The 24707-nt window shown below is 35.7% G+C and overlaps 1 protein-coding gene across 1 annotated transcript; it reads left to right on the top strand.

Annotated features, from left to right (window-relative positions):
* Nucleotides 1-3932: 3932 nt before the first annotated feature.
* LUM (lumican) lies at nucleotides 3933-11370 on the top strand (the record flags this gene model as incomplete). The annotated part of the gene is made up of 2 exons (XM_080363465.1): nucleotides 3933-4809; nucleotides 11216-11370. The coding sequence occupies 2 exons, from the start codon at nucleotides 3933-3935 to the stop codon at nucleotides 11368-11370; spliced, it is 1032 nt and encodes a 343-aa protein (XP_080219591.1).
* Nucleotides 11371-24707: the final 13337 nt, after the last annotated feature.

Raw genomic sequence — 24707 nt, forward strand, 5'->3', positions numbered from 1 at the left:
TGAACAAATGTATAAAGTGAGTTTACAGTAACTGCTAAAAAAAATTGTTCCTGGTATGTGTTTTTATTAAACAAACATGCATTCCATCACCAAAGTAAATCTACAGACCAAGTAAATTCCAATGCTTTGCAGGAGAAATTTCAAACTCAGTATTTAATGTTGCAGAAAAGGTTATAATTCAAAGACAGTGCTACACCTTTAGTTCTGATCCTTAAGCTAAAACTTTTCTTAGGGATATTTTACTGTGGACATAAGATAGTTAAAACGGCAGAAAAATGAATGAGTCAGTTGGCTAAAGAAGCAGAGCAGCATTGAGGTCTGAGCACTATTTCTTAGCTCATGTCTAGCAGTATAAAATAAGTTGGAAAATAAAAGTCTGTTTGCAATTTATTTTATAATCTAAAAGGTTTTCCCTCTGAAACACAAAAATTCCTTGTATAAGGCTATGGCTAGTGGTCTAAACTTTCTCAGATTTGTGAAACACTGATCATTCTCTCATCCCACAGGAGTAACAGATGGGTTGTCCTTGTACAAAATATGGTATCCACCTGCACTTCATTAGAGAGCTGCATTTTTGTACATGCCACACCACAAGATCACCATGATGACATAGCAGCTTCAGAGAACAGCGTGACTAGGGCTTTTTTTTTTTTTCCCCTTGTAACACAGAAGATCTGGCAGACTTTTACCTCCTGACACTGTTTACAGCATATATTGGTTGACACAGTCCCTTATTGCATCTGCTCTGGGAATTAAGGAAAGCAACTTCAAGGCAGTAAGGTAAGTGTTGCTGCATGTTTTTACCAAAATGTTCAGCTATTTAAATGTAGCTGTAATGGGAATGTGAAAACATGTCAGAATAAGTTTGCCAATTTGTAAATTGAACACAAATCAACAGTTGCTTAGTGGACTCGCTTTCTCAGTTTCCTTAAAACAACCTCACATATTTTGTGCATCAGTGTTGCACTTATTTACAGTCTGTTTTCTTCTACTTCAAAAGAAGAGTTGATATACAGTACAAAGAAATTCTTAAGACTACTCACTGCTTACTTATTCATTCATGTCTATTAGTAAGAACTCCACAAACTCCATTTGTTAAATCATTTTCCTTCATTTTACAAATAAGACAAGGTATGCTGCTATTTAAATAATTAAGTAAACAATTAGAGGAAAATTATAGGTATTTTGAAAATTTTAGTTAATTTTAAAGCACACTTTAAATATACTATTGAATCTCCAAATTAAATCTTTTGAAAACTCTGTAAGATGTTATGTGGCAGAATTAAGGTATATTTTGTTTAAGACTGATTGACTGATAAAATTCTATTTATTTTGTTTCACAAAGACTTTAGAATTAAGGCAGTACAGACTAGCTCGACAATAGTTTGGATACTTTGTCTACTGTACTGTAGTAAGCATTATTCCAAAATTGTGGATTTGCTATTTCGTATGTTTTGGCAAGATGCCTGAGCAACTTCATAAATATTTTCACAGGTATTTTACACCATAACTAGTTAGAACAAAATCAGGCAATTTGTTCAAGCATGCTTATGTTATAAGATAAATTTCTAAGATTGTATTCTGATTTTATCTTTTGGATTCATACAGTTCAGTGTCACAAATAAGCACGTGTACATGATGTATTTACCTTTTACACTTCTGACAGAGAAACATTTAGATACATGAATGAGAAATCAATAATTAAAACAAGTTAGCTGCATTACATATATATTTTACTGTACTATTTTCTGTCACACACATGCACACATGCCTCTGTACTACAGAACTGTCACCTACATTTTAAAATGTTGTTAATAAAATAATTCAAATCACTTGCTACCAAACTTTTAAAATTACTTCCAGGGTTTTGCAAAGCAGTTAAACATTTTAAACTATTTAAAAGATCTCTAAGCCTATGATATTAATAATAAAATTCAGCATTACAAACATAATTTGAAACTAGAAGAATAGTAAAATTTGAATTTAAAATAGGATGTTTATGCTACTTTATCAATTAAACTATAAAATTATGCATATGTATAAAAATGTCACTGTAAGGCCAAATAGTGTTGTCCAAGAAGTTCATTACACTCTGTCTTATACTTTGAATACAGAAGCAGTTAGTCTCCCATCCTTAATGTCTTGTACTTTAATAGGACCAGATTTTGAGCTGAATTGTGTCACTGTACTGTCTTTGCTTTCAGAGGAGCTGTACTTATTCATACCAGCAGGGGACTGTAGGTTGAGTTTTCATGTTCTCATGCAGTAATGAAGGACAAAGGAAATTACACCAATAACTCATATTTCAATGGTTACTTTATTCTTTAGTTTGTAGTTAGGTAAATGTGATGGAACCAACACCATGGAAAGGATATACAATCCTCTTCTTTTTTCAGGGGACAGCAGCTTAATATCTAGAAGGGGGACTTTACGGGTGATTGAATGGAGATAACATGAAAATATTTTCAGAAAATTCTTTGTGCTGCATTGCATGAGATCAATAGGACCTGCCCTGAGGTACATTAGTTGAGATTATTACATTACAAGAATGTGATGTATCTTTTATCAAGTCAATGAAATCAAGGGAATTTATAATTAGGTACGACTTTCTAGCTATGGCCCTGCATTTTAACACTAGGTACTCTGTGTAACACTAAACAAAGCCAATAGCAAGACTAACTTACTCGGCTGGAAGATTGCCCAGATCTCAGATCAATGTCTGGTGGTGTGTTTACAGGCTTCACATACTTTCTCAGATTACTTGAGAACAAGAACTTTCTAAGGATTTTCTTAATCATCTCACTGTCTGAAAGTAGCTGAGTATGCCTAGCCTTTTGCTGGTGAAAATCAAAGTAAGCTCACTGACTTCAGTGATGCTAGACCCACTTTTCCAACACATTGTCTACCTAGATAGTAAGAAATAATACCAAAGTACTTATCTTCACAGATTAGCATCTTGTGGAGTAGCTGACAAGAAAGGTATGCCCTTACAAAGTAAGGTGATACCACTCATATTGGATCACAGCAAAATATCCCCAAGGACACTAGATGTCCTTTTGCTACATGTGGACTGGAAGACCAACTATGTGAAGCCAGTGCTTTATTGTTCTGTTGATTTAGAATTGTCATATAATGTAATCAACACATTTATTGTTATACATAGAATTTGCAAGAACATTTGCACTATCTGAAATTCAGTCATTTCAGATCCACTGTAGACCCATATTAGATAGAGTATACTCATGCACATAGAGGCAGTGCTGCTTGTTTGATATGACCAGGAGACTCTGCTATATATTTCTATTAGTTTGTTTTTCAGATGAATATGAAACTTAGTGGACCATACTTTACAGGATATAATCCATGAAAAGAAGATATTTCAAGTTACAGGCATCTTAACAATATACTATACACATTATCCTCAGTTTGTAACTTTCCTGGGTCTTTCAAACTTCAGTCAATTTGCCACATGTTATTTTTATATGAGGGAATTAATTACATTAGGAATGCTTGATATAATTTAAATTGTTGAAATGCGTCTGAACATGGCCTTCAGCAAAACTGAAAACTCCACTGTGCCAAGTTTAAAAAATTTGGATTTTATTATCCTTCTTGTGACTTAATGAATGAATGCAGGAAGATGTAAAGAAAGTTTTACTTACAACAGCAGAATAGCCTGCAATTTTGCATCACAAAGGCAGATTGTAACAAGACAGGGACTTTAAGTTTATAGTAACAACAACGCAATGCTAAAAAACTAATATATTTTTCAAATTAATTAAGAAAATATGATTAATGTAGCATATATAATTAATGTTTTTAATTATAAAATTTATGTGGTAAAATTTCACATCTTGCTGAAGGAGAGAAAAATGTCAAAGTTATAACTTTTTATTCCCTTTTACCTTACAGGGACAAGACGTATTGTAAAGATGGCTTTAAACTCCCTACCTGTCTTTCTGTTATTGATTAGTGGCATTTTTTGCCAATATTACTATGGTCCTGAAGAGGATTATGGTTATGATCCTTTTGGGCCATCCTCAGCAGTCTGTGCCCCAGAATGTAATTGTCCACTAAGCTACCCTACTGCCATGTATTGTGACAATCTAAAACTGAAAACCATTCCAATTGTACCGAGTGGAATAAAATACCTTTATCTTCGAAACAATATGATTGAGGGCATTGAAGAGAATACGTTTGATAATGTAACAGACCTACAGTGGCTGATCCTAGATCACAATCGTTTGGAAAATTCAAAAATTAAGGGAAGAGTCTTCTCTAAACTAAAGAATCTGAAGAAACTTCACATTAACTACAACAATTTGACTGAAGCTGTTGGACCACTCCCCAAAACTCTGGATGACCTGCAATTAAGTCACAACAAGATCACAAAAGTCAATCCTGGTGCACTTGAGGGCCTTGTGAATCTGACTGTCATTCACCTCCAGAACAACGAGTTGAAAGCAGATTCTATTTCTGGGGCTTTTAAAGGTCTGAATTCACTTCTATATCTTGACTTAAGCTTCAATCGACTCACAAAGCTACCAACAGGACTGCCTCACTCCTTACTCATGCTGTATTTTGATAATAACCAGATCTCCAATGTTCCTGATGAATACTTCCAAGGTTTTAAAGCCCTGCAATATTTACGTTTATCCCACAATAAATTAACAGATTCTGGAATACCAGGTAATGCCTTCAATATCACATCACTGGTTGAGTTGGATCTCTCCTTCAATCAGCTGAAGAGCATTCCAATCGTCAGTGAGAACCTCGAAAACTTCTACCTCCAAGTCAACAAAATTAACAGTGAGTTACATTGGTATATTTCTATTAACATTTACCACAGTCTAGACACTGATGGTCAATGCAAGCATCTGAAAAGGTAGATCAATCAGTCTGAAGAAATAGTATTGTTTGGACTTTTAGCACACTGACATTTATCTGACTGTTGCCCACATTAATGTTAAAAGACAAATATCTGATGCAACTCAAATTAAGTTTTAAGAGATTAATTTCTACTCTCATAATAATGTGGGTATTATTGGTTAACTTCTCATCTCATGTAAATTGGAGTAACTCCATAGAAGCCAATTGAGTTGTTCTATAAAACCGAGGAAAAAACAGTGGCAAAAGTTTGATCAGTGTGGAAGATGTTCAGAATTCTTAAGTCAGCAAAAAAGAGACAGATATCAAGTGAGGATCTGACTATGGTTTGTGTAACCTTTCGGCAGGCTGGTAGTGAGACATATTGAAAAAGATATGACAAAGTAGCTGCTTTTTCCTCTTTCCTCTCTTTTCTCATGCAGTATCTCTTCAAACCCATCTTGAAATCCAAAGAGTTGCCCTGGTCATTTTTTCTTCTCATTCACACTTCCTATATGGTATGATCAAGTGGCAAGCTTGTCTCCAGTAAATCATGATTTGAAAAAATCTTCCTTCTGAAGTTGATAAATGTCATACCTTGCATGAGATCACGGAGGTTTCTACTGAGACAGGGCTTTTACAAGACTACCCTAATCCTGGGGTGGGAAGGAGCAGTTGGAGACCTGGAGAGGCCTCACCATCACGTCAGAAGCTCTACAGCTGCACCTCTGGCAGTGGTGGTCCCTGATGGAGAGACAGATCTGTCAAACATAACAGTGTTTCTACAGGACAACTTATATAATATTGCTAGCTAGCAGAAAGTAAACCATAAAATCCTCTCTTCTGTTTACCTGCTTGTATTCATCAGGGGTTTAGGATATCAGTGTTAGTTATTCCATACAAGGGTAACTCCATACAGATGTAGCTTTTCAAGGCAAATATTTTAGCAAAGATCTCACCAGACAGAGGGCAAGACCTTTTGAAATGTTTTGTATTTACTATGCTTTACGTTTTCCTCAATGTTATGATTTTTTTTTTCCTGTTATATCTTAGTTCCTTGTCTTGATGAGGGAAAACAAGGACTTAATGCTTCCCACCTGAGGCACCACATACAGCAGCCTTTAGAACTTTATCACATACTCTCCCTCTCCTAAAAGAGCTAACAAAGATGATGATTAATTTCTCGTGAGACATATGAGGCAATTTTCAGTGCTTAGAGTGGTTGTTCTGAGCCTTCCGCAAGATGCTCAGGTACTGAATTTGCTTTCCATTCACATTTTCCCAGACTTCTGAGTCAAGGACTGTGACAACAATTTGATTTTGCAATGAAAGCTTTATTTCCATAGTACTGGTCAGCAGCAGAGGGCATTGGTATGAGGAGTGGATGTGCATTGGCTACTGATGCACTGTCATGGCTACCAAATGGACTGATGCATGAGAACTCTGTTTTCATAGAATCAAAGAATGGCTTGTTTTGGAAGAGACCTTCAGAGGTCATGTAGTCCATTCCCCCTGAAACAAGTAGGGACATCTTTGACTAGATCAGGTTGCTAAGCATGCTGTGCAATATGGCCTTCAATATCTCCAGGGATGAGGCATCTACCACCTCTCTGGGCAATTTGTTCCAGTGTTTCACCACTCTCACTGTAAAAAATTTCCTTCTCATTTCTAACCTGAATCTCCCCTCCTTTAGTTTAAAATCATTACCTCTTGTCCTATCACAACAGGCTCTACTAAAAAGTCTGGCCCCATCTTTCTTCTAGGCCCCTTTTAAGTACTGAAAGGCCACAATAAGGTCTCCCTAGAGCCTTCTCTTCTCCAGGCTGAACAACCAATTCATATTTGTCTAAGAAAGAATAACATAGTTCCAACTCTTTTGATATTACTAGAAAGAAAGGAAAGGGTGAGTGTCACAAGGATGGAGCCAGGCTCTTCTCGGTGACAACCAATGATAGGACAAGAGGTAATGGGTTCAAACTGGAACACAAGAGGTTCCACTTGAATTTTAGAAGAAACTTCTTCTCAGTGAGGGTGACAGAACACTGGAACAGGCTGCCCAGGGAGGTCATGGAGTCTCCTACTCTGGAGACATTCAAAACCCGCCTGGACACATTCCTGTGTAACCTCATCACCTCATCTAGGTGTTCCTGCTCCGGCAGGAGCATTGGACTAGATGATCTTTTGAGGTCCCTTCCAATCCCTGACATTTTGTGATTCTGTGATTCTGTGAAATATTTCTCTAAATTATTTTCCATGAGTTCCATCCTGGGCTTGCTACAGTCATTATGCATTGCCATACATTAAAAAAAAAAAAAGAAAAGAAAAATCTCTTTGAGAAATACCACCATTTGAGTGATTTTGAGATTTTGATCAGGAGTTGATGAATAGACACATAAAGAAAAATTGTAACAGAATTGGCTTCATTTTGGTATGTTCTCTCTTCATCTATGATGTGAAAAACAGTGGGTAAAGTAGATAGGAAGCTGAAGCTGGAATGAAGACAAATTCAGAGTAACTGCTCTGATCTCTAACTCATAAATTGAAGAACATCCACTATATTGAACATATATTCCATCTACTGTACTTGATGCTGGTTAAATCTCCAAGCTGACATAGGATCATTGAAAGTTTATAAAAGCCTTTGCTTTCTCCATACCTCAAATGTAAACTGTAACTGCTAAGCTGAAGCTTCTTTGTAAAGTATTTGTCATTGCTATTAATTTCAGGGTGGAATTTTCTGTTTAATAACAGCAGTTGTTTGCTACCATGCTTTAAGGTACCATTAAGTGTTCATATATACACAAACACTTGTTTTACAGACTACTTAAGGCAAAAAGAAACTCTGCAGAATGAAAAAAGTACAGGAATCAAAGAGGTTCAGTGATACAAGAAGAGGGTCCAAGGCTGGACTTCTCCATAATTCATTTGTACTTGTAAAGGATTAAGGAGACAGTTATTGCTTCTACATGAAACCCCAGCAAGAAGATACCATGTGAGAAGAGTATAACAAGGAGGAATCTGAAAATGTTTCAGAGAACAGTTAAGGGGCCACATATTCTCTTCAAGTCCATCAGCCGCACCTGTACCTGTACCATAATTGTATTTATTCTAAACAGAGTTTAAGGATTTTTTGCAGTGGCCTGTGAAGAAATGACTCACATATGGTTACTGTGGGACCACAGACCAGCAAGGATGATTACAGGATTTCAGATCCCATTAGGATTTCCCACTCTACTGCCTTCTTGAACAAGAAATCTTTGCATAGTTAATCTTCGTCTCTTCTACAGGATGCTTACGCCCCTGATGTACAGGGGATATACTCTCATCTAGAATATAGTAAAAAATAATTCTATCTAAAAAATAGGTGTTTCTATGCTCCAATTTTACTCTATATGTATGGGAGAAAAGGAGGAGCAGACATGCCTGGTCCTGATTTTTATTTTTTAACTCCCAGGTGTTTCAAATTTTTGGGTAGTTTGTGAGAGTTTCAGAATTTCTTATGGTGACAGACACTTTTAGTGAGAAAATAAGCATTCAGATAAAAATCTAATTTTCAGCCAATCCTTATTCTCCTAGTGTCTGGCTCATGCAGACATTCTGTGTCGGGAATATATGAATGTCAGACCAGTGGCAAAAATCCAGGTACTCTGTCTCTGAACGTGAGTATTATAAATTCAGGAGGACGTTTTAACACCTGCAACATTAATAAAGAAGTAAGCTACTGACATTTTATGCAACAGCAGTCTAGTCTCACTGTAGCTCCCATACAGATCATATAGGTAACAGCACATCAAGTGCATTCACAAGACTCACTTATCTTATTTTCTGCTAGTCGAAAGTGAAATTAGAAAACATTTTTAATGTGCTTCTAACAACTGATAATTAGATGAACTGTATAAAAAAAAAAAATTAATACCCAAATCTAAACAGTGTGCCTCAAATGCTGGAGCCAAATCCCACTGAATTCCACTACAGAGCTCTTTGACTCCTGTGAGGACAAGATCTGTGTCAGCTTCCAAAGTGGTTTAAGTCTCATAAGTAGTCAGCACAGATGAATACTATCTTAATACAGACAAATTTTGTGGTTTAGAAGCATGAACTTTATGTCCTTTGAGTAGTTAAACATCTACCTGATTTGTATAAACAAATACTTTTTTTCAACAAAATGATAGCATTTATGTTCAAAAGTAACAATAAGGAAATAAAAACCCCCTACATTTAGAAAGTTTTAAAATCTCTGCCTTCAACGAAAATATACTTACCATGCTGTTCATGAATAACAAGAAAATGGAAAAAAAATCTATATTAGAATTCATGTTTAATTTTTACAAATTAAACTCAAACTTTCTTCAGAAAACTGAACCTATATAGTTAGTGGTAAAGCCTGCAAGCCAAGCAAATGAGTTCAAAGTCTCATGAACTTATGTTTTCATTCAGCGAAATTCCACACAGATCTAGTCCCATAAACATCTCTCAGGTTATATGATCATAACTCACAATCATGAGTTCACTTCAGCTGGTATATTCTGAACTGAAAGAGTATCAGAATTGTTCTGCAGTCTTAAAATTATACTATATTGCAATATTGACTGCCCAAGAAATGTGTCATTAATGTTGCATTTTATCTCTCACCCTTCCAAAAGAACGCTGTACAATATAGAAAAATCTAGGAAATTGGTTTGATTTACTTTAATCAAATTGGTGACCAAAATTTAACATTTGAAATACATTTCCTTAATCCCTACTCTAAGCAAACTATTTTGTGCAAGATACACAAATCTTAACCTATTCAACACCATATCTCTTTGTCCAAAAAATTACCTAAGCACTGATGCTTTAAAGAGCTGCTTCTACGGATGGGTGCACATTTATACTTACTTTAGACAAGCTGTGTTTCATCAATGATATCAAATTATTGTAATGCTGATCTGAAAGAATCCAACTGAAGTTAAAGTGGAAATAGGGAAGATACTTCCTCCACTTTCTTTAGCACTACATCATGATGTAGATCATCACATTTTCTTAGAACTGTCAAATAGTCATGCAGAAAAGAAATATAAGGTGGTTTCAGAAGTCCATTAATTACCTGATTGGTAGTTAAAACGACATCCAATATTGAGAACACTACTTCGGTTTCTCAGAAGTTGTAAGAGCTAGTACTTTGCAACATAAAAGCAACAGAAGACATGAATTTTTTTCTGCATGCTGGTGAATGATTTCTTTGAAGGAGTCCTTTTAAAATATTTTCTATGAGAATTCAATTGGTGGTGATGGTCTGAAGAAAAACAAGCCTCTCAGACTGCTTCTGTAGTTTCAATGGAGCTTTTCATTAGACTAATCCTCTGTCTGACTCAAAGGAAACATAGGTGAGAATGAAGAACCATCTTTGCAGAATTACACAATGTGGTATGCAGGTGACATCAGGTCTATTCACATGCATTCTTGAGAACAGATATTTTCTTCATGATAGAGGTGTATAATACATACGTGTGTGCTTATGTATACTGGGCACAGATTTTATCTGCTTCCTGTAATTTATATCTTGCAGTTAATATTGCTCATAAGAAAGAACACGTAATTTTCCACTCAAGACTGGTCTGATTTTATGTGAACCAAATAATATTTCAGCTGAATAGAGGCTGTATATACCATGATATATATATTAAAATAAATATAAATATTTTATAAATATTTAGTTTTGCCACCTAATCCTGCTGCCTTTGAAAGATTCAACTATACAACTTAAATGCAAAACTCCTTCCCAACTCCAGCCCCAAAACTCATTTTGAAACTAGTAAATCAAAATGATACATCCAAAATAATATTTGGCACAGACACTCATTTGGACTGCCTGTTCTTAAGGGTAAGGTCATATCATGGATTCAGTTTCTCTGGAAACTTCTTCCTTCACTATCTTATGTAGCACTGTTTTTCCATTCCATCATGATGTACTTAGCATGACTGTGTCCTCATTCTGCATCTCCAGTTTTAGCGAAGATTCATTTTTTTCCTTTTTTTCTAAATGCCACATTAGGCCCCTATATAAAACCCAACATTTTAAAAATCGAATGAGTACTGGGAGCACATAGCACTGGAAAAACTCAGTCTTGAAATTCTCAACATCTCACACATAATGGAAGGAACCTCACCTAACAGAAGCCCCTGAAGTTTCAGGAAACTCATGGGGAATTGTATCAGTGGATATGCAAATTATTGAAAATAGTATAACAAATTTAAGGTTATGATTTCCAAATAAAATAAATAGGGGGAAAAAAAGAAAATAAAAGTAATTGTTTTGTCGTATTAGTTTCACCTATTCACTCTTTCATTCATGTTCACTTTGTTCCAGAGTTCCCCTTGAGCAGCTTCTGTAAGGTTGTTGGGCCAACGACCTATTCCAAGATCACACATTTGCGCCTGGATGGAAACAATCTCACTCGGGCTGACCTGCCACAGGAGATGTACAACTGCCTTCGGGTGGCTGCTGAGATTTCACTGGAGTGAGATACCTGAGAGCATCCAGTTCCCTTCTAGGGGCAGTAAATACAAGAATTACATCATGATAGCTCTTTAAAATTAGGATGTGCCTTTTAAAAAGTGTCAATCTGCATATTATCCATTCTATTTGTTAATATTTAGCATGCACTTGGCAACCTTAAGGAAATGCGTGCATATTTTTACAAATGGTTGTATTTAGAAAGCACAAGAATGATCAAATGTGATGCAAAATACGCCTTCATCTAGCTAGGTAAGTTTATGTAAAACATTCAACTTCATATAAATCCATGTCCATGCATGCAACACAGGCCAGCTGGTACCAGACTTCCATGGAAGTCAGATGGGTTACATCAGAGTGCTGAGCAGTATGGGTTAGTCTGTATAAATACAAGATTTCTCTCCAAGGAATCCAACTCTCCTCATTATTCATACCTTTTTCATATTGTTATCAATTATGAAGTAGAAAATGATTTAACAATCTAAGAACAAATTAAAATGTAAGAAAATATGTTTTCAGAGCCTGTTACATTATTAAATTAAAGGAATATGTGAAGGACAACAGGGAAATAGCATTTTTCAGGTTAAAAAATTGTTTACTCTTCTTTTTGTCATACTTTCTTTTAAACTTTAATGGTAAGATTTTTATCCATTGCTGGTATAATTATTCTTTCAAAATAAGTCATATATACAAGTATTTTTATTCAATTACTTGCATGCTACTTTTAACCAGATTGTAGAAAATAAAACATAGCAAATAGTATTTTTGTGTCCATATTGTTGTCAACTATGTTTCAGTCTTTTATATATTGAAAAAAAAAAAACAACCTTCAGGTTAAGACAAGATAATCTAAGCTATTCTATTATAATTAAAATTTATTGTAAGGTTAAATAAACTGTTTTCTCTACTTTCAAGTATCAATATGTTTGTAAACATAAACCTTAATGTACTCCACTGCATTTGGGTTGGCCATTAAGTCGATGGCTTATGGAGTTTCCAGTATGGGAGTTACATCACTATGCAGTAGTGCAAATTAATTTCTCAGAATTGTCACAGAACAGTTAAATCTCTCAGAAGCCACAGGCAATGAGTAAAATGCAGCCGTAGCTACTCGTGATAGAGAGAGGGTAGTATATCCTATCTGAGAATGAATAGTGCAAATATTGTTAGCATCTTGAAATACATACTGAAATAAAAGTGTTAGCAACTGAGAGTCATAAATGACCTGCTTACAAACACAGATCATCCCATGGGTACTATTTGCTTTTCAACTACCAGACTATTAAACACTCAAAAAGAAACTCTTCTGGTTTCTATAGCAAAAGCAGAAATTATCACCTCTGGGGGACAAAAAAGAAATAAAAAAAGAGAAAAAAAAAAAAAAAAAGAAACCAAACAAAAAACCCCCCACCACAAACACACACACACATAAATGACACCAAAAAAATTTAGTCAGCACATTGTCAATTCCAGATGTTCAGAATCAATACACAATTTAAGAAAAAAAATGGGGCTAAAACAAAAGGAGAGATGTAGGAGTCAACAGAAATATCTCCCTACTCATTTTTGTTATTTTGGAATTTGTAAGTGTTATTTCTTTTTATCTACTTACAGGAAGGATTAAAAGTACACTTTGTTACAAGTAATCTAGAATTTTTTTAGAGGAATAAAATCTAAAGCTGGGGTTTTCTGAACACATGATAGTGGGAATCACTATGGAATATCACCTAGGCATTATAACATAGGAGAATAAGAAAGAAGTGCATGCAAACTGACCCCAAAGAACAGAAGAAGATATCAGAAACACCATTCAATCATTTCCAGAGAGATTTTGACCCTAACGTCCCCTTCACAGGAAAATACAGTAAACACAAAGACCTCTAGAGCAAAAACTGATATTGAAATGCTTCACTACATGGCTGTGATCTAACAAACAGGACAGAAATGTGTTCTTCTTTTCAGTTTGTTTTAGTAAACCAGTTATCTTTATGCAATATGCAACAGTATGAACAGTGAGAATGAGATCAGTTCACCTCAGGATAGATTAAAACCTGTTGAGGATACTACTTTCTGCATACAGATACATTGCAAATAAAGCATCCACAGATGTTCACAAGGCATTTTGAAGTTCTCTTCAAGGCATACAGCAGAAGGAAGCCCTCTCTCAAAGTTGCAAACAATACCAATGACTTCTCTTGGAAGCTGAGGAACCTTTACCTTGCAGTGAGGACTTGGAAAACTAAGAGAAAATGGCATTTGGTGGTACATTTTTACCTTGAACAACTTTTTTCCCATGGTTCAGAAATTCCCAATTAGTCGTGGAGAGACAACATTGCACAGTTTGCTCTTCATGCTATCTGTGAAAAAACTAGAAAATGAAGTCCCTCTGTTAAAGGAGAAATGGGACACTGTATCTTTTTGCTTTCATATTGTGGGACACAGTAGCACAGACTCACTATAAAGACTGTTTAAGTTCCCAGTATCTACATATCTTGCAGAAACAGACAGGCAACAATATAGATGTACCTTACTTCTCAGTTTATAAAATCTACATGAATTGTTTCCTAGGCACGAGGCAGAAATGTAGGTGTTTGGGAATACTTAACAGAGCTAGATCCTTGAAAACTGAGTCATTGTAACTTGTAATTTCTTACCTCCTTGGAAGACAAGGTGATGGATCTTGGTTATAAAGCCCTCAGCATTGTGGATACTGAGAAACATGATGCATATATCCCTGTTCCCACCTAACCTGTTCACGTTATAGAATACTTATGTGTACAGGTGGAAACATGGCACTTAAAAGTATGCAAACATTAACAAACAATAACACAGCTGCAGTTGTATGGAGACAGCAGAGTGGGTAAATTAGCCTGAACTAAACTCTGTTTAGGGCTACGTAATATGCAGCCTTCAGTATAGCTATACAATTTACTTACAATCCATGTCCCTCCATCTTTCAGATGAAAATGGATACATTCGTCATGTGAATTTTTTTCTGCACGACTTTATGAAAAGCAAGATCTTTTGGAAATACATGCATTTGAAAGCAGACATAAAAATGAAACTTTGCTACTAATGTCATGAAAAACAATATTAAAATAACATTATACAAATCAACAGACAAAAAACTTTCTTGTGAATTCACAGGAACTGGGCTACAAGTATGTTATGCAGCTGTTCACAAACATAGTCACCTTTCAAATAAGCAAGTTTTGTCTCATTTAAAAGGCATTTTTCATATTAGATTAGATCAGAGAAGTTCTCTAGAAGGAACAGGCAGTGAATCACATTAATTTCTGGACATACACTGGAAGCATAAATCCTACATGTCCTCTATTGCTTTATAGAGACCACCATAGTCAGATGGATCAAGAAAGGAGTTAGCAGTGGTTGATTACAGCTGTCCTATTGCAAGGAACCTGGTGGGGTCCCATCCCTACTCACAACCCCTCAGTTTTACTGAAAGGGAGGGAATAAATAGTTAGTTGCTTAGCATAAACCAGTTTTGCAAACTGGAAACAAGAAGGCAAAGTGTCATTAAGAAAGTCTGTCTGAATTGTTATTTGTACAGTTGTAACAAGTATAAAGACAGTACAGACTGTGCAGTTAATATAAAGCAAAATGAAGTTCAGTGGAGAGCCACTAAGATGGAAGGCTGCAAAGAGAACTTCCCTCAGTCTTCTCTATTCCAGGCTATGCCAAGTCACTTCCCTTAGCCTCTCTGAATATACCATGTGCCTCAGTCCCATGATTTATTGCATTCTACCACTGCCTAAAAGGGCGCTATAGAAAAGGGCCAGATTCAGCAGTGCACAATGAAAGGACAAGAAGGCAAAGTTCCAAAAAGAGAAATTATTCACAATGAGCATGTAACACACTGGCACAAATTAATCACAGAGGCTGTGGGCTTTCCATTCTTGAAGATGTACAGAACTCGTATGGGTAGTGCCCTAAGGAGCTGATCTGGCTTTGAAGTTAGTCTTATTTTTAGAAGGAGGTTGAACTAAGTGACCTTCAGATGTTCCTTCAAACTTATTTATAATTTCTCTGAATCTGTGGTTCTAAGAATGCTAGTAACCAACGGGGAAAAATATCAATTAAAATAACCAGCTCAACAGCTGAAGAGTTTTGCATTAAATTCAAGAGGAAAATTTATTGTTTCGGGTTCCAGTCCATAATTCAGACTCCCATGATACTCACAAAATCGTAACTCAGCTAACATTAGGATATAGATTCCATAGGTAAAAATTGTGGAAACTTTTCTTCAGTGCCCAGATGTCTGCAGCTGCTTTTTGTAAATCTGCTCCCATTCTGACACTTGTGAGCTACTGAGTGCTGACAGGGAAGTCAGAGATCCATCCCATCTAACTCTCCAATGTGGGACAGCACAGTGAAATAATCTATGAGCTACTATGCCAGTGGATAGTGTTCAGGGAGGACATTTTGATTCTGAACATTTTTGCAGATTTAGAAGTTGGATAAAAGACTCTCAGTCTCTGAGAAAATAAATTAATCAGTAGGTTATGTAGCTTTCACAGATATATATCTCTTAAATATTTTCTGTGTAGTGTGAAAAGTTCCACATTAGTTAGCACAGAGAAAGACAAGGAGTGCTAACTCTGTACTTTAGGACACCACCTCGAATGTAGGAATGTCAGGTTCAAGTGCTTTTTATACCTTTTATAGTATTTCACCAGTGTAGGTGGGAAAAATCGCCTGAATACTTTCTGAGCCCTTGCAAGTGTTTCTTTTTGTTCCCCAAGGGACAGGCATGAATGTTGGTGATAGAAAGCAAACTAAGTCTGGCATACCAATGTGAACTGTAGCACATTTCTTTGCCAGAAAAACAAACAAACAAACAAACAAAAAACACCCTAGCTACTTAATAATACAGAATTTGCTGACTTCATCAAACATGCAAAACCTCATACATCTCATATCATTTGAGGAGCTGCTTTCTAGATCCACCCCTGCACGTAGCTGCACTTCCTGCAAGGCAAGTAATATGCATTTTCTAAACAGATAGATGGGTTCCTTGCTGGGATTGATGCACAAGCACTCAGCAGAGAAAGATACTAGTATATCACTGACCTGGAGAGCCTCCATGTCAGGAGTTCCACGCTAGTATGGAGATTGCTGTCCCTATATCTTTCCTACTGCAGGACAGTGAGTTCTTGTCTTGCTTGGTTAGCACAAGGCTTTATAGCTATAGAGGTGACTGAGTTAACATGTAGGCTTTGGACATGCAAAGGGAATGGGTTGTTAGATTTAACTATATGGCCAGCTATACTGTGAAAAAGAGCATTTTTTGTCTTTATCTCTTGTCTACTAGCATGGGGTAAAGCACAGAAGTGTTATCTGGTTAATCTGACTAGAGCACACATTACAAAAACTACAAAGAAACTTTCAAATATGTTGAATAATATCTGTAAAAATATAGTTATATTGAAGACAAGGCTTTTACTGGAACATTCATAAGACTTGAGACAGAAGTACTGGCAGTCTTTAAAAATCTCGTACCTTATAAACCAAATTATTAGTAAGCTGTCTACAAGATAAACAAGGACAAATGCTGTCTTTCGAAATTCCTGTTTTCATCAACTTTCCAGTTGTGTATTGTGTGCATCTGCCATCCCTCTTTCTCTGTAGATTGTTTTCCAAACTAGATAAATAAATGTTTCCTGAACATCACATTCAGACTTCATCATTACAACCATTTTGCTGCCAAAAAAATCAACAGTAAGACTAATAAGTTTTCCAAATTGTGTGCAATGTTAGATAGATTTCAAGAAGAGCTTGTGATTTCATGTGTAAAAATGAGATTTTTTTTCAGGTTTCTAAGCTTGAATAAGAAGAGTCTTCCTCTGCAGTACTTTCATTACCACTCTAGGTTTGAAAGGATGACAGGTATGTTGTTCCTAAGGAAAACCACAGCCCTGAGGTGAAGTGTATCTTATACACAGAATGCAGAAAGCAACTAGGCATTTACCTCTGATATTCACCGTAGACACCATGATGAGTGGGGAATCATCTCAGATAAGAGTAGGCAATGCTGGAGCACAACCCTAACTGTTTAGGGCCTCTGGAGTCCTGCAACATGCTTAGAGAGGGATGGATGAATGAATTCTCCCTAGAGATGGGTTCCAGTGCTGTGTTCAAAGAAAAAGGTGCTGTTAGCCACAAAATGCTGGGTGTTGAGAACTCTCATCTATAGCAGAAAGACTTAGTTTCAACATGTTCCATCTGAGAGGATAATTAGTGACTGGAGTATTCATGGTGAGTGAGTTTCTAGCTTCAGCTCAGGACTCTACAACAAAACTTGAATGCTTTGGGAAATGCCAACTCTCCAAAATTATGGCCAACACAGTTTAAGAAAAAAAAAAAATCACATATTCTGATGTTTAATTTCAGTACTTCCCAAGGGTATCTGCATTAAAAATTAGACCAAAAAATGCTACAATTAATGGAAAACAAAATAAGGGCTGGGCTTTCATATAGCTTATGCCATTTGGCTTTTCTCTTTAAATATTAAAAAACCACCTGAATCTTCAATTTCTCATCTGGCAGAATCACTATAGCAGAGTTTTATTATAAGGAGGGTAAAATACTTCTTTCATTAGGTTGTAGGAATACTCTTTTATGAAACCCTTGTCATTTATTTTAGAAGACAGATCTTTCTATAAGTCTAAGATTCTTGGAATTCATCATCCTATTGTGGGAATCTAAAATGAAGTAGTAGTCAGATATTTTTGGACTTCTTTAACAACAAAACAAAATCAGACAACAAAAGTAACACCTCACAGCTTGTTTGCACTATCTTTATGATAGAACATTTAATCTATAGTTTACTTTTCAAAACTGCAAATTTACAGATTGGGCATCAGATGACTAATTCATGTTTTAATTGACCATTGTTTGTTTGGAAAAGATTAATCATCTAAATAGCCACATGGAGGCCCAAGAACTCAATATATATGTGTGACTGATAACTGCACTTTAAATATCTAATTAATATCTAATTAATATCTATTTAATATCTAATATCTAATTTAAAATGCATTTAGCAGATATGATTGTACATCTAACATTTTAAACATCAGATCCTTGAGCAGGACAGATTTGTTTCAGTGTTGAAGTTGCTGGAAGCATGAAAAGAATTTAAGATAAGAGATTCAACGCCACATTTACATATTAGGTAAAATAAATCTAGTTAGCCAAGATAAAGAGCAGATCTTGGCATTGTGTTGTGGAGACATTACGGTGTCACTGTGGTAAAGAGATCAAAATAAAGATAAAAAGGGAACAGCCAGCCAAAAAATGCCTTAATGAAGCATATTCAGGGGAGGAATATGTTTCCCATGAGCCCTTTTCCATAGTTATTCTGTTCTGAAATGTGTTGCTCTGCAAGGATCTCTTTAAGCGCAGTTCTCATTGTGTTTTTTTTACAAGGGAGTGATGGTGTATAGAAAGCAAACACCTAATATGCTGTCTCTGGACTTTAAGAATAGGACCTTATCTTCCTAAATCCTATGTAAAAAAAGGGTCAGCTGAATTTTACATTTCATAAATTAAGCCACCCTAACTATTTTCCAGGGTTCCTTTAAACAACGTCTCCTAATCTAACCTCAAAGCTCCCCAGGTAGACTCCCTATACTTCAGCTGCCTGCATATGCACAGAAATTACAATTTAAATAGATGCATAGATCTCCCACTAGGAGATCTAGGCAGGCAGTTCTAGGCTTCTAGGAGAGGTGCAGCATTCCTGCTTCTAAGTTTGTCATGTTGTTTTCTTTTGTTTTGTTTTGCACCAGAAATGATGTAGAGTAAAATGCATCCGTAGGAGCAGAGTCTGGAACGTCTGTGCTGGCCCCTTTGATCTGTCTGCACTGTCCCTTGGGCTGACCTGAAGGGCTCACTCATCTGCTTTGTTTTAGACTCTTTGGTCTTGCCAACCTTTTGTATCTCATTTAAAAGGAGTAGTATGTATTATTAGTTGGGATATATCACTGACTGGTGATCAGGAATCTCTTTGGAAACAAAAGTTCTGTCCTTCTGACTCTGGGTAAAACTCAGAGCTTCCTATTCTCAAGCAGCAATGCAAAAAAAAAGAAAAGAAAAAAGAGAGAGAGATCACCACTACATGCCAGTCTTCAGAAGTAAAAGAGGCAGGCTGAACCCTGAGTAAATGTACACATCTGCCATAACTAGTCTGCATGGCTGTCTGGACCTACCAGTAGAGTAAATCGTGAAGGGCACTTAAACAGGACTTACCCTCTTCTCCAGATTTTGAAGCATAAGCTTTTCTCTAGTCATTATGAAGGGAATTTAAGACTATGTTTCAGTTAAACTGGGTGTTCTTTGGAGCCAGGTATCCTGAATTTTAGTAAAGTAGTACCCAAATTAGGCACACTGGATTGCAGCCGTTCCTAAATGGAGCAATACACAGGGCTAATGAATTGGCGCTGCTTGCAGTACACTCCTGGGCTTGCTGGTGATGAACTATACACATGCTTGATGTTTAACAGACCTTGTTTCATATTAAATCTGAGACATATGGCAGCCATTACTGAAAGAAAGCAATGCATTTTTCACTGTCAGCAACTTCGATGCTGAAACAGAACAACAGAACAACAGCACTCCCAGTTGTCCATGTCTCCTCCCAATGGGTCTTTCAATTTTTTTAGCTTTTCTAGTGTTTCTTAAGTGTGTGAGCTCTTTTAGTCTCAAGCATGTATATCACTCTACTCAAGATGTTACTACCCTCTGTGCTTGTTGGTGCTCCTCACTTTTTTTGTTTGTTCGCTTGTTTGCTTGTTTTTTAAATAGGGAGTCTCTTATTACATTGATTAACAATATGGATTGCCAGGAGACATATGGAGCAAGAATCCTGTAATAGCTTAAGACATCTTTGTCAAACTAGAATACTCCCAACAGTACCTTTCAAAAGGTCTCAAATATTCACAGAATGGGCATTCACAGTATTTTTACTGTAGTAATTTTTCCACATAATTTTATTGTCATGCAAACAGCTTGCATACTGTTACTTTTTAGGAGATTGTTTATGACCTCAGGAACATTTTGTGTTTCACTGATATTTGCCTTTTCTCAGCTTCACAAGTTTAAAATGATCTCATTAACATAAAATTCTTAGCCCATTTTTACTGAAAATAAGGCCCTGGAAAGTGTCTCAGGTTGGATACTCAAAACAAAAAGCTTCCCAAACCATTAGTCATTTTTTAAAATCTTGGCCATGGTCTTTATTAGTCTGTAAAACTCTATCACCGCATATTGCACCCTTTAAATAATAAATAGGAATACCAGATGATGGAGGACTGAACAAAACAAATGCACAATGGAGAATATGTGCACAATCTTGAAGGTTTCATGGGAATTAGGCCTTTCTGCAAAGTCTGCTTGGGCACCCAAGCAATCACTTGTTCCTGTAGAGGCAAGTAAAAAATTTTTGAGTACACATGAGAATATATATTGCAGTCATCACACTTTTTCTTCCTGATTTTGAGGACATTTCTTGTCATTTTTTTCTGCTCTTTGCATTAGAAGAAGTGAAAATTCCTGTTATGGAGAAAGTCTTAGCAAATGTTTTTGCTGTTGTCTTCTCCTAGTGAAGAACTGCTACTTTGAATGGGATGGCAGCATACATTTGGATAAAGATGAAATACCTGGCCTCTAAATCCACAAAGGGACACTGTGACATGCCTTTCCCTCACTGAACGATAGTTCATACAAACAGTCTCATTCCCACAAGGTAAGCAGCAAGTCTCTCTGCCTGTGACTTCTGTGATGATACATAATGAACATCTGTACACAATTAGCAGGTTAAAGGGTAAATTCAGATCCCCATGAAGCATAAGATAAATCAATCTTTCTTTTTTGTTAAACGCGCAACATGTGGCAACTTGCATTTAAGTGTGTCACAACAGATATCTGCCACCAGGACTCACTATTTTAAACCCTTCAGTATAACAAACATGAAGGTCTCAGCTCATTCATTAATGGTGAATGGACCTCTGCATCTCCATGTCCTCTCTACACACTCTGTGAAGATTTTAGCACACATGCAAAACAGTTTTCTGTTGTGCTGCCTGACTTTTACAAGAATCATAGATGCACCTTTTTATGGTAAGACCTCCTTAAATTACTCACAACTGAATACACAACTACTTTAACCTTCATATAGTGGTGCCTCTGCCTCTCCCTATCTCAGACTCCAGCTGACAAACCTCCTCAACAGTAGTGCATGGTACCCCGTCTACTGCAAAAGGTCAAAGGAAACATTTTAAGGCCCAAGTGTTTAAAGTGACACTCAAAATGAAAAGGTTTATACATTACAGCTAATGTTTGTGCTTCTAATTAAGGCACCTGCTTAAAGTTAGAATTGTTATTTTTAGGTAGAGATGTAAATTAATTTCATCTAATTCAAACTTTTGAAATATTCAGCTTTGCATGCATGAATAAATCAATTTGATACCCGGCTTATAAGAAAGCCCAAATAAGTTCTAAGAGATGTTGAAGGGTCTGGAGTTCTAGCAGAGTGAAACACTTAAGAATTCATTTTAATTTATTTTAAAGCACATATATAAGCCATGAAAAATTTCTGGTAGTAAGGATGTATTTTTTCCTAAACGAAAAACAAGCTACTACAAAAATATACTTATGCAAAAATATTTATGACATATTTAATATTAACCTTGCTGAAGTCAGTGAAAGTTGCCCATGTACTTAACGGTTGCTTTCCTTTTTTTTTTTTTTTTTTATCTACTCCTAAACTTCTTTTGAGGCATTCTTAGTTCAGGAAGCAAAATATTAAACATTGTGAAGTAAGCTGTTAGAGATTTTATTCTTAAATAAATTGGATTAAACTGAATTAAAATAATTATAGAAATAAACACATAAGAAGGTACCAGGATATATTTTATGTTTTCAGTATTTTCATTAGCTTTTTCCTTAACATAATTTTGCCATTGTTCTGCCTTTGAAGGTGGCTAGTTTTCCTGATACTATGTGGTTACTTTAAGGTTGGACAAAAAAAAAAAAAACAAAAACACAAAGCCAAAAAATCAAAACCCCCAAAAACACTTAATGTGAGAAATATGTGTCTATGATGGGATAGCAAATTGGCCAGAAACAGTTTACTTTAGATTAACGATAAGAAAATTAATTAGTGATTTGATAATTAAAACCAGACCTCACTACAGGAGGCACTGAAGAATATAACTTTGTAGAAATATATGTAGATATCTCTCTGAACAAAAAAAAAGGTATGCTTTAATCTTTAATAAATGGAAATATGTTATTAAAAAATTTCTTAGCAAATACTTTTGTTATCTTTTCCTAATCAAGAATTATGTCTCTAAATAACATGACAGCATCTGCATTTGATAAAAATCAAATAAAATATTTCCGTAGAAACAGATGGCACTGTTTTTAATTCTTTGTGGCCAGTTCAGGTATTATGAGAATGAATTATGATGTAAGCGAGCTTTGCGTATAAAGTATCTTCTGACAAAGTTTTGAATAAAGGTACATTTTGTGTTACCTGTTTCATCTAGACCAGTTCTTCTCATCTGCTAAAACATAAAACTCAAATGCCTTCAGCTCTGTGGCTGCTTGATATTATAGCCAGGATTTCCTGTCTTTTCCTGCCTAGGTGCTGAGGTGCCTTAGTTATTTTAGGGGTTAAAAGCTGTAGCCACTGATGCGTATATATTAGGCTGTATTCATAGAACACAGCTTGTAGCCTGACTCAAGCTATTACAGTCTAACAACAGTGACCAATAGAAAGAGAAGAAGATCCAAGAAAGCTGAGGTAAGCCCAAACTCTGAAGCAATGTCAAATTAGAAACAATAGCTAATAAGGTGTGTATGGCAATACATCTGGGAATACTAACATGTACTACAAGTTTTGCGTGCTGTTAATTCTTAGGAGGACAGGAAGGAAACACAGTGTCTAGCAGCCAAAGGCTGTGAATTTACAGTGATTTCTAACTGGCTTCAGATAGCTCCAGGAACTTGGCTAACAAGGTAAATTACATTCTATTTCTTTTAAAAAATGTTATTAATGTTATGAATATTTAGACAGTGAGGAGGTCCCATTTCACTGTGTAAATTAGAGATGTTATTCTTTAGAAATATTTTATTTGTATTTTTTTTTTTTTTTTTTTTTTTGGAATGCTTCCAGATAGCACTTTCTGAGATTGAAAGATCTTTAGAATACTGCACTTGCTACTGCTAATAACAATGCTGAAAACTGTTAAATGACTTTGCATTATATGCAGCAGCTTAACTGAGTTCTTATCCTTACCGATGCATTAACCCCATGAGAGAATTTACTTTTTATTTAAATACTATTTTTGACCAGAAATTTCAGCTATCAGTCTCTTGCCTCTGTGTTGCAAAATCCTTGCTAATCTTCACCAGAAAGCAGGCAAGATAAAAGAGTCTGTGAAGCACTGTTTTTGTGCTAAACAAATACTTCCCTTTGGAGTAAATTATCATTGATTATTTTGTTCATCGTTTAATGGTGGAACAGGCTAAACAAAACAAATAATTAAGTAGGTAAAATAGATACAAGATGTATGAATGTATATGATGTTAGGACTTAATTTTTGTGTCATTTAAATCAAGCATTTGTTTTGGCTGTTTGCTTTAGAGAAGGAAATTCCTAACTTTGGATATGAAAGTGTGAATGAGGGAGGGGAATGAATTACTCAAATGTGTTCCTTCCAAGCTTTTTAAGAACATGCCCAACAAACAGCTGTTAAAACACTCTTTGATCTTTCACTTTTCTGTGATGAGAAAAGACCCTGGAAAATCTGATCCAGATGCCCTTATAATTTAAGAGAGAGGAAAAACAGAAAAGGGAGTATGATGAATTTTAAAAGGAGGAACAATAAATACAACAGCATTTATATCATCATGATATTGATAACTTTACTGAAGATGGTACATTATATAGTTTATAGCTCTGTACAGGAAAACTTAAACAAAATTACGAGAAGTACAGACTTAATGTCAGAAAAATAATCCATGTTTTCAGATTATTTGAAATTACGCTTGGATGAACAGTATTTAAACTGGTAGACAATGTGGAATCTAAGTTAAATCAGGAAATACTCTTCAACATAGAGCACTGAATTGTTCATGCATCTTATATCAATGTTCAATTTTTCTTTAACCTGCCATAGGTAATACCACAGAGAACAGAATTTGGCTGTTTATAAAGGAAATATTATTTTTTGCGTACTACTGCTTTGTTAATCTAATATGCTGTTAGAGAATTCTGTTGAAAGACAGCTAATTGTTTTTCTCCCTTCTAAGGCGAACA

Source organism: Nesoenas mayeri (assembly GCF_963082525.1).
Source record: "Nesoenas mayeri genome assembly, chromosome: 1".
NCBI lineage: Eukaryota > Metazoa > Chordata > Aves > Columbiformes > Columbidae > Nesoenas > Nesoenas mayeri.